The following is a 14,571-nucleotide window of genomic DNA, read 5'->3' as shown; positions in this document are numbered from 1 at the left end:
GTTAAAGTTATAGTTAAAGTTACAGACTTTAACTATAACTTTAACTACAATGCAAAATGTCAAATCTTGGTGAAAGTTAAAAATGGACGCCATCAAGACACTATATTTAACCATAACCATAGAGCTTGATAAGGTTTTAAATGCACGTGGCGATTTTTCGCCACGTGCATTTGAAACCTTTTAAAACCTTTTAAACATTAAAAAAAAAAGTAACTAACGCTGTCATCATACAAAAACGTCATTTTAGACAGTTCTCCTTTACCAGCAGCGCCCCCGCCCACGTTCATTTATAACCTTGTTGGACCAGCTGTCATCTGTCAGTTTCTCCGGTCAAAGTTATGGTTAAAGTTAAAGCTAAATTCAGCCTTAACTATAACCATTACTTTAACCTTAACTTTAACCACGCCTCTGGTGCAACCCGCATTTATAAGTATCATTTAAGTGCGACATCGAAAAAAATATGATGGAAAATGTGCAGGTACGTTCAAATTTCCGAATACGACGTACGTATGTGCGTCATCTAGTACAGAAAATGTCATTCATTCATTATTAGTACGGATAATATGGCCCTATAGAGCTCAGCAGGGCAGTGAAAGGGATGTACTCTGACTTTTGCCCTGTGCACGCAAAAGATACTCGTTCTACCACTTAGCATTTAGCAACACAGGCACTTCCCTATTTTCTATTTTGATTTACTATAATAGTAACTGCTTACTGCATACTTACTAACGATATTGGAAACCGGGAACGTGGCATGGGTGTACTAAAACAAACTGATAATTGGGGTATATTGTTCCACTTTACCATTATATAGACTTCTCAGTGAAATTTTTATTTTAACTCTTTAAGCTAAAGAAAACGCTTCTTTTATTATAGCACTGACAAAGTTACCTACTTTTTTTTAAATTTATATACTATGTATATGTCGCATTCGACTAATTAAAAAAGGCATTCAATCAAACAGCTAACCCTTTAACTGAACAACGCCATTCAATCACACGGCTATATGTCGTTTAGGCGACTTGTTGACTGCAACGTTCAACACTACAGCTAGATGACGCTTAGCTAACTGGTTAAATGGTAAATTAACTAAGGTGACCATTAGCTTAGTGCTATTATTACACAAGCGTAATGATAACAAGCAGATTAATTGTATGCTAACTCATTTTGAACATAATTGCAATAAATACCTTGGTGATGCATACCATAATACCGTAATTTCTCCTCGAATATTAGATTAAATTTTGATTCACTCGTATACAGTACCCCCATAGTTTCTGTATTTTTAATAACACTAATTGTAACGTATATTTACGAAAAATATCTTAATACAACCACAAAAAACCGGTTAGTTGACGCCATATTGTAAACAAAACGCACCTAGCGCCGCGGTGGTCAGCGCTGAACTAATTCAATCAAACGGCGGCTTTTGAATAAGCTATAGTATTGAACTTTTTGACCGACCTAAATATTCAATTAAAAAGCTAGACGTGTGATTGAATGGCGTTGTTCAGTCAAAGGGCTAGTTGATTGAACGGCTATATAAACCAGTTGGCTGCGACTTAATATATACAAATTTATAAAATTCGCGTAAAGTTGCTCCCTCACCGGGAGCATTCGAATTTCATTCGGAAACATAAAACATTTGAATGTTATAAAATATATATTTATGAAAATAGAGGATTGATAACTTCTTCCATGTCTTCAGTAACTCTTACAAAATAAAACTATTATATTTATTCTCTGACAAATCAATAAAAAATATATATTATTGGTCTTTTTGTAAACTTAGTCATAAGTACTAATAGATGACATCACAAAAAACGAACATCACTAATAGTAGACACCAATATGAATTAATAGTTGACATAGAACATTATATTACATTTTACATTTTTCCTAATATTAGGTCTTTTTTTGCCGTTTTTTTTAAGATTTCATTTACTTCATCATAGTAACTACATGCATATGAAATATTATCCACGTTGTCTCCAGATTCTATCCATTCTTCTTCCATGCTCAAACTATCTTTCCTCTTATTTTTATTTTTCATATTTTTTCCTCTTCTTTAGTCTCCATGCTTCTCTTGCCTCTTCTTTTTTCTTCTTTCTTTTCTCAGCTCTCCTTTTACTGCTAAAAAACTAAAGCAGTCGATTTTTAGATCAGTACAAGGTCTAATATATTAATATGTCGATTTTTAGGTACAGTAGTTCTAATTTGTTAGTTTATTAATAGAATTATATTTTCAGAGAATAGTGGTGATATTTGCAGAAGAATAAACTACAAAATAACTTTAGTATGTATTGTAAAACTAAAAAATTTGATCCATGTCTCCTATTAAGTTTTTTACATTTTCAAAGAACTAATAGTAGACATCCTTATTCCTTTATATTGTTGGGGAAAATGGAAAAAATCATAAATAAACATTAATTAGTGTATACAACATGACAATTATTAATCCAATGAAATCAATAGTAATTACTAAAAATCAAATAAATGTATTCAAAACTTACGTGCAAAATTTCGCCTTCCTTAACCTATTTGCTAAGAAACTGCCGAGCGCGTGTTGACGCGGTCACATTATTTACGAAAACTGATCCCATTTTAAAATTTTGTTCCCGAAGGCGTCCCAAATATATTTTTTCACATCAACAGATAGCTTGAGAAGCTTATAAAATTTATAGTGTTGAGAAAAAATTAGAGTAATTCTTATTTTTATGGTATTTTTGTCGTAAGTGTCATCTATTAGTTCCGAATCTACTATTAGTGCTTTTACTCTACTTATATAAAAAAAAAACATCAATGCTACGTGACAGTGAAGTCAACTTGCTATGGAATGCTCAAAGTCGAATCTTTAATGTAACATTACCTACACGCGAATGCTCCCGGTGAGGGAGCACCTTTAGGGTATTTCTCATAGAAACATTTTAATAGTAAAGGGTCGTTGCTAGTTTTAGAGTGAACTCTATAATATAATTGGTTGGTTTTAATTTCATATCGTTACTATCGCCAAGTTGCGCCTCGTTTTGTCTTCAGTGTAAAGACGTGACCCAATACTTGACGACTTCCTGTGGCTCAGCAGTTGAGCGCGTAGTAGTTAAAATCCGTTGGTCACGGGTTCGAATCTCGCCCAAGGAAAAGGTTTTCAATGTTCCCGGGTCATAGATGCGTATTAAATATGTGTATTTAAATATAATAAAAATCTTAATATTTTTCCGTTGCCTGGTAACCGTAACACATGTCTTTCAGTGGTGTGAAGCGTACATTAGATATTATTATTATTATTAAAACTTAAAACGTGATCTTATCAGCGTTAAACGCTTATCTCCGGCAAGGATCTGGTGTAAAGAAACCCAAAATGGTAGTCCGGATGTACCAGACCGGAACAAATGTTATTTCCTCAAACAATGAGCCAGAAAATGTAATGAGTATACCCTGAACGCCCCACGTCATTTAAGTAAATCTCTCGATACTAATATAATAATATCTATGGACGCTTCACATCACGTCCATAGTAAAAGGAGGGGAAGTAAGTGATCTTCATATTATAAAGGCACCGCGCGCGGCTTGTATGTGTGCGCCATAGTATCAATGCGTCGCCACGTACGGCACACAACCAAATCTCGGCCAGTTTTATAAGGCTGGTACCGCCGAGATTTTGTGCCTTTGTATGAAGATAACTTACTTCCCCTCCTTTTACTATGCCACGACAGTCTGGCCTCGTGGTAAGTACCAGAAGGACTTGTGTTACGGGTACCAGACAACGGAAATATATTTAATACTTTTATACTACTTATACATATATTTAAGATTTTTATTGATCTTAAATATATCAAAAATGTGATTTAGCACAAGGCCTGTCCATACTAATATAGTGAAAGTGGTTATTTAAAACAATGAAAAAACAAGTCCACGCGGACGGAGTCGCGGCAGCTAGTACAATATACACCGTGAAACCCCTCCCTCCCGTGATCCAGTGGGTTAGAGCGTAGCTCTTGACTCGGATATGGTGTCGATTCCTACGTTGGAAACTTGTTAATTTCAAGTTTGTTTAGGACAATGCCTGTTTAGGACAATGGATCACCTGATTGTCTGACAAGTAAGATGATCCATGCGTCGGCTGGGCATGTACTGAATCTCTCGCCAGTAAAGGAAGAGACAGAAAGCCTACATTTGGGCACTATAAAAATTCTCCTACATAATTGACCTGCTTTCAATGAAACCGGTCACCGTCACCGAAGCCAGTGCAGTGGTGGGAAAGCATGACGGCGCAACCAGTCACCGCGCTACCGACACAATGTTTACAGCTCTATAGAGAGAGACTCACAAGCCCCCGTAGACAAGTGGCAAAACGCTTACGCTAACGTTAACGCTAGCGCTACAAAATGTATGGATTTGACATTAGTATTCGCTAGCGAAGCGATGACTTATATAAAATCGCATACATTTTGTAGCGCTAGCGTTAGCGTTAGCGTTAGCGCTTTGCCATTGTCTACAGGCCCTGGTGTCGTTTGGTTGCGCTCTTTTTGTTGCCTTACGCATCCTTATTTGGTATTCCTTTCTCGTTTCTCAGAGTGGTCCCATCTAAATCGGTTATCCTGTAGAAGTAACTGACATAAGGACTGCAGACAGCCAGGACAGAACAGTGTTAGTTAAAGATATTTCTATGTCATAGTATAATATTTTCTGCGCGAACAAAGTTGTGAACAGAATCTAGGAAGGATAATAATTCATTCAAAAGCCTTAATAAAATCCAATTTTGATATTAAGTTCATCATTATTCATTACAAACTTTACAACTGTAATGGAATTTTATTTTCCTTGTGTGTAAATGAATAAGCTAATTCTCCTGCTGTAATTAGACGTCGCGTCGGTCTAGAAGTACTAGCAATTATAGTGTAATGACTAGACATATTATGTATCCAGTTATTTGAACTAACTGATTAGGTGTTAGTATCTGTCTTGATTAAGTAACCGATGGTTGAAAAATATCTGAAGTGTTGCAATTATGTAAATGACGCCATTTAAAAATAAATCAAATATATTGCGGAGTCCCTCAAGGTGAGGTCCCCGCACACAGTTTTTTTATATACAGTATGTTGGGATCATAAAGTTTTTATACCTAGCGGAATAGAGAACAAAGGTCTGAGCAAGAGAGATGTCACTATCAGTAACACTGCGTGGTAAAAAGAGACGTGTGATACTATTAACTTTATGGTTAGGATCAATTCAGACCGCAACGAGACTATTTTATGCAATGAAATGGTAAGTAATTTTTTTTTTATTCCGTCATAACTTTTTACTGAGAGAATATTTTTGGGTGCGCTCCAGTTATAAAATAATTCAGTATTTAGCAGACCATTAAAAATATCATTAGTGGTGAACATTTTCACCAACCTCGATACATTTTTATTACATCAACGATATTTTTCATACAAAATGGTAAAAAACATGACTTTTCATTAAGCCATAACTTTTCACTGACATGATATTTTTGATTGCGGTCTGGTTATAATCATTCAGTATTTGGTTGACAATTTTACTATACAATGTGTCCCAACACCGGTGTCCAATCCTTTAATTTTGGCTCTCAATTTATCACGCTTCGCATAAAAAAACATACCTTCATATAAATATCTTTGTTAACTAAGCGGAATAGGTTATAGGAGATAGGACAATAAATACCACCGAACGAAATCAAAATATAAGTAAATAGTTATAAGTACATAGTTTGTTTATTTTCACATGTAACCAACAATCTTACAACATTAAATAAATATTTAAAATAAAGCGAAGTATTCGTTGTGTTCAGACGCGTAGAGTCATATCCCCAAGTCGATGGACTGGCCACATACACTCGCAACCAGCCGGTATCACCATGGTTTTCGTCTCCCAACAATCACTGAAACAGATAAGACAGCTTAAGACTAGGGACCCTGTTCTCATAAATCTTGGACTGTAAAGGCCGATCCCAGGTCGACCAGCAGAGTTATTCTCTAAGGACAAAAATCAAAACTAATAATCGCATCGGCTGTTACGGCTGTGTGAGTGAGATTGGTATTCACTAGCAGCTAAAAGCTTATATTTTCTGGGATGCGCAAAGCATTTCCCGATGTAAAAATAATCGGCCAAGTGAGAGTCGGGCTCGCGCACGAAGGGTTCCGTACCATTATAGATCAAAATTAGGCCAAAATTTGTGTTTTTTGTATGGGAGCCCCTCTTCATTTTTAATTTAATATTATTATTAAACATATTAAAGTACACATAAAACTAAGGATTGTGTGAAAAATTCAAGTACCTACCTATTGCTATTATTGATATAGAACAAAAAAGGGCAAAAAATCACGTTTGTTGTATGGGAGCCCCCCTTAAATATTATTTTTATTTAGTTTTTAGTAATTGTTGTTATAGCGGCAACAGATAATAAACACAATCTGTGAAAATTTTAACTCTCTAGCTATTACCGTTCTTTAGTTACAGCCTGGAGACATACATACAGACAGACAGACAGACGGACAGACAACGAAGTCTATATATAAATAATAGGGTCCCGTTTTTACCCTTTGGGTACAGAACCCTAAAAAGTAAAAAGGTTAATCTGTGCGGTCCTGACGGGACTTGGGAATACATAAACGAGACTGGTAAGGTTGGCCTGTGATCAGCCGGATCCACCGAGTTCACAGGCCCAAGATGAGTTCTAGACAGCCTTACTACAAAAAACGTTGAGACCGTTGAGACCCCTTGGAATATGCTGATGTGTGTGTGACATATTTAGTACTGTGTGGTTTTGCTCAGAAATCCCGTATCCTTTTAGGAAAAAACGAGGCTTACTAGCTGAAGGCGCAACGAAAAGATTAAGTAAGTGGATACTGAATTGCCATTTAGTTTCATCATTCTATCCTTTTATGAAAGATCAAAGACCCAAGAAAAAAAATACAAGGTTAAACTTGTTGCATTGTAGCAAAAAGCTTATTTATTAATTATGCAATTATTTCTATGTATGGTTAAAATTGATTTCAAATTAAGTACATCCTTTTGCCCAGACTAAAACTAAAACTAATTGCGAGAAATAATGTCTGACAAAATTAAAAAAGAAAGACAGACAACAAACTTAAACCATCTTAGCCCGGCCGCACATTGTCCGAAATTTCTGATCAGAAACAGTTGAACGTCCGCGCTGTCTCTTACATTTTGTACTAAGCCGAGTGAGTTCGAACTCGCCGGAAGGATATTTCGGATAGTGTGCGGGGTGGCGGTCCGGCGAAATTCAACTGCTTCTGACCAGAATTCGGACAATGTGCGGCCGGGCTTAACTACGTTTCACCGTGTAAAATTGTGTATTTTTTTAAACTACGTTACGGCACTACTTTGTAAGGGGATGTGTCGTGGTGTGTATAGTTAGTTTCCTATGTATATAGTGCGTGCATGCACACATGCGTAAAGAAATTGTTAAAGAGTCTTTCATTTGTTTCACAGACTGACTATACTAATTTATCAGATTTAGCTGTTATCAATCAATTATTAAGAAATCAACATTTTCAATTTCATCAGTTGAATGACATTTTCTAGGTTTTCTTCGTTTCTTGTTTTTCACATTGAAAGCTGTTTGGTATGGATGGTGGCTATTCATCGATTTTATACACTTTCACTCACCTAGAATAGCGCCTTCTCGTCAAATGTATTGTCTTGTTCCACTGGACGCAAGAAAAACCCAAACTCGAGCAGACCTGTAATACAATTTCTTTATTAAGTCAACAGAAAACATAAAATTATAATATTATCATATTATATTAAAACGAGAGCGAAAAGTTTAAATTATTAAAACTTTGTATCCCTTTTTACAAAAAATGCGGAAACGTAGGTAGTTAAATTAAATTTTGCACAGTTATAGTTCATAATATGGTGAAGGAGTGCATCGAGCTAATATTATTTTGAAATTAATTTAAGTCAATTACGACGAAATTTATTGAAATATATATTTAACAGTGAACTCTATACAAAACCCTAAAGTATTATCAGTTATCACTTCTTAGTACACGTCTATCACATATCAAAATTTAAAATATCCCGCAAACATTTCTTATGATTTCTCCAAATTTGCGAGGCATATTGAAGAGTTCGAGCCTTCGAGGGTACCTACTACTTATTAATTGTTACTTGATGACTTTTGGAATGACCTGAATTTCCAAACACATTGAAGCTGTTGGTATTTAATAAAAGGTTACCATTATTAACTGCATGCCCAAATTTATTTTTATGTAATAACGTGAAACTTTTTTCTTCTTTGTTAAGGCCATCCCTTGAGCGAACGACCTTAACCATACATTTGCCGCGTTGCCCAGATCGTACCAAAATCTTATTTTTTTACTTATCTTAGTTCAAAATTCATAATAATAATAATAATAATAAATAAAAAAATATTATGCTGAAGATTGATGACTTAGATTATGAATACTATTATAATTAATAACCATTGACATTGAATTTATAAAAAAAACACAAATTGACATAATATTGTATAACATTTTTATAATTATTATTTATTTATTAAAAAAAGGGATTTTAAGAAAATGTAAAAATAAGTTTGACAGACTATACCTATAAAATTTGCACGCCACCCAAAGGCAAAATAAGAGAACTTGAACCTCTATAACACCATATTGTACCTTATTTCAGCAAATAAATGATTTTGAATTTGAGATTATTGCTGTATTTTTATTATAATTTTGTAGCTTTCAAATTATGAGTTAATCTTATATATAAAATTCTCGTGTCACAATGTTCGTTCCCCTACTCCTCCGAAACAGCTAGACCGATTCTCATGAAATTTTGTGAGAATATTGAGTACTTGGGTAGGTCTGAGAATCGGCCAACATCTATTTTTCATACCCTAAGTAATAGGGTTTGTTCACCCTTAAAATATTTTTAAATTTTTTTTTTTGGATAAAATGGATTTTCAAATGTGTTAGCCGCGCTAAAACTCGAAAACGGCTTAACCGATTGGGCTGATTTTAGTCTTAAAATATTCTTAGATGTCCAGGGAAGGTTTTAAGTGACACGAAGTTTACCGGGTCAGCTAGTAAGACTCTAAAAACGGTAAATTACGGCATCTCCGTAGGGGGAGCGTCTTAAATCATTGCTTTGAAAATAAACAACGCTGCTTCTGAAGCAACTGCGTACTTCCAAAACAGACTTGCCGATTTTCCGCGAGTAATTTGAAACCAGTAAATAAGACGTATAAAATTAGTTGCAAAGATTTCAGAGCATGGAAAATAGTAAATCTATAGTAACTACATAGTTCTTACGAGAGATACCTATCTTCCTATTTCGTGACAGTAAAAGCGCTGGAAGAGTTACTTTATTTTTAAATAACCTTTCTGACTTTGGGGTAGTACTCATAGATATTAATATTGTTTAAAAAACTAAAAAAAACATGGTTTTAGCACGCACTAAAAAGTACAAAATTTAAATAGCCAATCCGCCATGTTGGATGTCCGCCACGTTGTATTTAAGTCACGTGACTTTTTTTCGTATTTCTGACAGCAAAGCCTTTCATTTCATACCCATATTATCATGAGGGTGCATTTCAAATAGCCTATCCGTAATCCAATATGGCGGCCTCTTGGGGAGGCCGCCATATTGGATTTGTAATCTCGTTTCCTAGCTAGTCATGTATTGTCATCAGAACTCAGAGCGTTTGCAAAATTTCATCCTAATCGAAGACCGAGAAGTAGGTCAATTAAGATTCCAAGATTTTCTTATATGACATACAAGTGAAGCTTGTAAACCAAACACCCTGTATAAACCAATGTTTTTAAGTTACTGCATAGCTTTTATCGCTGGCTTTGAGCGCGGTAACGAAAAAACTAACACTCCCCACTTTTGCCGTTGCGTTGCCAGACTTCTTCACAATGTTTGTGTGCGACTGGACCTATGCTAATTATTATAATTGCATAAATTAATAAAAAGTGTTATGCAATAGCTTTACCGCAGCAGTCCCCGAGTGATACACGTAATTTTATTTGTGTGGAATTGAAGTAATCTTAAAGTAATTGCTACATGGTTGCTGTTAAGAGGATTCCACACCGCCATTTTTTCCATACAAACGTTGTCCCCTGTTTCCTCCCTGGATAATGCTAGTAGAGTTATAATTTTTTTCCTGAATATCTACGGCCACTAACACAATGTCCCTATGTTTTCTTTTTTTTCATAATTTAATTATTAAATAAGATATGAACGTTCAAAAACCCAAAAAAATGGCCAGATTTTCCGCTGTGTTCAAACGTCCAGAAAACAGATTTGGATAGATTATACAAAAAAAGCAAAACATAGGAACACAGCTCAAGCCTTTTTTTAATCTTTAATGAAAAAAGTACTTAAGTCGGTTAAGTTTTGGAGAAGGAATCAGGGGACAACGAATCGTTGATTTTCTGGATTTTCTGCAGTTGTCTCTATCGCGTTCTGCGGTATAGGCTTGAGGTAAGGGAGACAGCTATAGATATTACACGTACTTTTTTTTCATTTCTCTAGCTGCTGTGGTATCCTCTTAAGAGGATACCACCGATTTAAGTACTTTTTTCATTAAAGATTAAAAAAAGGCTTGAGCTGTGTTGCTTTTTTTGTATAATCTATCCAAATCTGTTTTCTGGACGTTTGAACACAGTGGAAAATCTGGCCATTTTTTTGGGTTTTTGAACGTTCATATCTTATTTAATAATTAAATTATGAAAAAAAGGAAAACATAGGGACATTGTATTAGTGGCCGTAGATATTCAGGAAAAAAATTATAACTCTACTAGCATTATCCAGGGAGGAAACAGGGGACAGCGTTTGTATGGGAAAAATGGCGGTGTGGAATCCTCTTAAGAATGCACCTGACCCTATCTTGACTACATACCTAGATCTCAAAATCTGTAAGGTCTCGAAAACTGATTTTTTTACCCAAGTAACTTCAGTTCATGAAGATTAAAATACATGCTCAACACGAAAACACGATTACTGAAAAAATGCTCGATAGTGTCTTTTTTACAAAAAACCTTGTTTTAGACATATTTTTGTAGGAATGCGCGTCATCCTTTTTCACCTGGCATATGAAAGACGGGCGTGAGTGTGAAGAGAGAAGGACGATGTTTGATTTTTGGGTCAGTAGCCCTCTTAAGCATTTGTGTATAAGCCTACAAAAATCAGTGTTGAGCTGATGTAAAGAACACGACTGCATTCATAACTCAATACGTAATTGTTTGTGGGTTGATACACAAATGCTTAACAGCGTCCACATGAACTCTGAGGTCTTCGCTATATTTTATATTTAATGACTTCTATTACCTCGTTGGTGACCCCAACATCCTCTGCAGAGGTCATGGTGCAGCGGACCTCCTCGTAGTACGCCGGTCGGTACTCGTATTCATTCGTGTTCAGTCGTCTGATCTTCCGCTCCAAGTGACAAATTGGGTAATGTTTCTGGGAAAGTTGAGACGTCTATAAATAAAAATCGGCATAGTGGGAGTCGGACTCGCGCGTGAGCGGTTCCGTAACATTATTATAGAGCAAAATCAGGCCAAAAATTGTGTTTTTGTATGAGAGCCCCCCTTCATTTTTTAGTTTAGTATAATATTATTATTAAATATTAAAGTACACATTATAACTAAGGACTTTGAGAAAAAATCAAGTACCTACCTGTTGCCAATATTGAGATAGAGCGAAAAAAGCCAAAAAAAAATCACGTTTGTTGTATGGGAGCCCCCCTTACATATTTATTTTATTTTGTTTTTAGTATTTATTGTTATAGCGACAACAGATATATATACATAATCTGTGAAAATCAACTCTCTAGCTATTACCGTTCTTGAGTTACAGCCTGGAGACAGACAGACAGACAGACAGACAGACAGACAGACAGACGGACAGACGGACAGACAACGAAGTCTTAGTAACAGGATCCCGTTCTTACCCTTTGGGTACGAAACCCTAAAAAATCGGCCAAGTGAAAGTTCGACTCGCTCACAAAGGAACACGTAAAGCTAAAATTGTGTGTTTTGTATGGGAACACCCCTTAAATATATTTTGTTTTATTTTAAGTTTATTCTTTCTAATTACAAATATAATTAAGTATTATTAATAAGAAAGTGAATATTTCAAGTGTTATAGCCACTATTGATATAGAGCAAAAAAGGCCACAAAAATCACGTTTGTTGTATGAGAGCCCGCCTTAAATATGGAACGGAACAATAAAAACTAGGCCTTGGCCATCCCTTGAGGATGATTTTTAAACTTAGTTCTGAGCGAAGTGACCACTCATCAAACACTGTAGAGTGTGGAGCCTGGGATATGAATTCAAATTTCCTTCATCATAAATGAATTCAAATTCAATATTTTGCTATACACAACTATAAAAAATAGGAGAATCTCGTCTGAATGATCCTAACAAAGACTCCATTTTTTAGATCCTTATCAGGAATATTCATTTTCGGCTGATTTCTCTCCAATAATCTTCTCTCATCCTCCTGTTAGTGTAATTGCATTGCCCTGGTAAGTGGCAACCCAAACCCATACATTTGCAGCGTACAAACTTATAAGTTGTCGACCCTGATTGTTCATTTTTTAACGCGGCACAAACCAAAACACCTGACAAGCAAACGACTGAGGCACCTTTGAGCAAATCAAAAAACCGACACCGGCCGGCTTGGCCGCGCGCACGCTCGCCCGAGCCAAGCATGTGCATGTCCATACTAATAATATTATAATGTATACGAAAGTGTGCATGTGAGTCTGTCTGTTACCTCTTCACGCCCAAACCGCTGAACCGATTTTGCTGAAATTTTGCATGGAGATACCTTGAGTCCCGGGAAAGGACATAGGATACTTTTTATCCCAGAAAAATGTACGGTTCCCGCAAGATTAACGAATTTTGGCGCAACGGAGTAACGGGCGTCATCTAGTTAAAATATAAAGTCTAAATCGAAATATTTTGTACTTTTGAAAACTTTACAATGGCTTATGGCACAGAATATATATTAGTAGTACCAAACAATGGTGACAAAAGTACACAACCATACATTAAAAAAATTTTTACTCAAAAGACATCGTTTTCATTAATTACGTATTTAGATGATTCGAGTTTTTGGAGACATTTACGAAACGCTTGACCTTAGGTTAAGTCATACATTGCATGTTGAGTAAAAAGTGACCTCTATCCAAGTGCTCACTGTTGTTTACGTGTGTACACGTCAAATGACAATAACAGACAGAAATCTATATATTAACACGTGAGCCAAAAACTTTGTATCCCTTTTGACGAAAAATGGGGAAACGTAGGTAAATGAAATTTTGCACAGTTATAGTTTATATGCTGAATGAGTGCATCGAGCCAATATTATTTTGAAATTATGCTTTTATCATACATTTTTGTAACAAATAAAACATTACACACACTACGACACACACACTAGAAAAAATGACAGATTTTTGAGTGACAAGCCTATACAATATACGAATTATACTCTTATTTTTATGGTTGAAGTCTGTTGACAACAAGGTGACAAATTGAAAATGGATTAAGTATAGTTTTTTTATTGAATCTTAGATACCTACTATTAGACAATGCTTACATGGCCAGTCTGAGATCAGCTGAGTCCCAGATACAAGAGTTGAAAAAAATGCTTATCATAAAATCAATATTTTTTTACAAAATATAGGTAGTAATCCTAATGTCGTTGAAACTAAGGTCGAATTTCGATCATTGGGCGATCTCTAGTATTGATAAATTCACAATTGTACCATCGAAGAAATTCGATCACAATAATTGACAGACAGCATTTGGTCGGATTATGTCAATTTGACGTTATATTAAATCTGGCTTTGACATAACTCGACCAAATAGCGTAGGCATCAATCTTTTTATTTATTTACTTATATACTTACATAAAAACTAAACACACCACAACAATACATAAAAAATATTACATTGTGTGCAAAGTAATATTAAGGTAAAAGCACTAATGGCAGACGCTTTATTAAGGAAACATGGAACATTTGAATGTTGTAAAATATATATTTATTAAAATAAGGGATTGATAACTTCTTCCATGTCTTCAGTAACTCTTACAAAATAAAACTATTATGATTATTCACTGACAAATCAATTAAAAAATAAATTATTGATCTTTTTGTAAACTTAGTCAAAACAACTAATAGATGACATCACAGAAAACGAACACCACTAATAGTAGACACCAATATGAACTAATAGTTGACATAGAACATTATATTACATATAACATTTTTCTTGTATTCAAAACTTACATGCAAAATTTCGCCTTCCTTAACCTATTTGCTAAGAAACTGCCGAGCGCGAGTTGACGCGGTCACATTTTTTACGAAAACTGATCTAATTTTAAAATTTTGTTCCCGAAGGCGCGGGCGTCCCTAATATATTTTTTCACGTCAACAGATAGCTTGAGAAGCTTATAAAATTAGCTATACAAGGTGTAACAAAAATAAGTGATAATACTTTAGGGTGAGTATGTGTTCCTTATAGAGAGTTCACTGTGAAAGTAGCAGCGCTGAAAGACC

The 14,571-nt window shown here is 35.2% G+C and overlaps 1 protein-coding gene across 1 annotated transcript in view; it reads right to left on the bottom strand.

Moving 5' to 3' along the window:
- Window positions 1-5,758: 5,758 nt before the first annotated feature.
- LOC121738788 overlaps window positions 5,759-14,571 on the bottom strand; it is a 28,457-nt gene continuing 19,644 nt past the window's right edge. Inside the window, exons 4-6 of the mRNA XM_042131032.1 lie at window positions 11,326-11,460; window positions 7,654-7,727; window positions 5,759-5,902 (exon numbers count right to left, since the gene is read on the bottom strand). Of these exons, the coding sequence (XP_041986966.1) occupies window positions 5,809-5,902; window positions 7,654-7,727; window positions 11,326-11,460 (303 nt within the window). The 3' untranslated portion in view covers window positions 5,759-5,808. The remainder of the gene's footprint in view (window positions 5,903-7,653; window positions 7,728-11,325; window positions 11,461-14,571) is intronic.

The sequence above is a fragment of the Aricia agestis genome, chromosome Z (genome assembly GCF_905147365.1).
Source record: "Aricia agestis chromosome Z, ilAriAges1.1, whole genome shotgun sequence".
NCBI lineage: Eukaryota > Metazoa > Arthropoda > Insecta > Lepidoptera > Lycaenidae > Aricia > Aricia agestis.
Note: the sequence above shows the minus strand (reverse complement) of the source record. Positions and strands in the feature narration are given on the sequence as shown.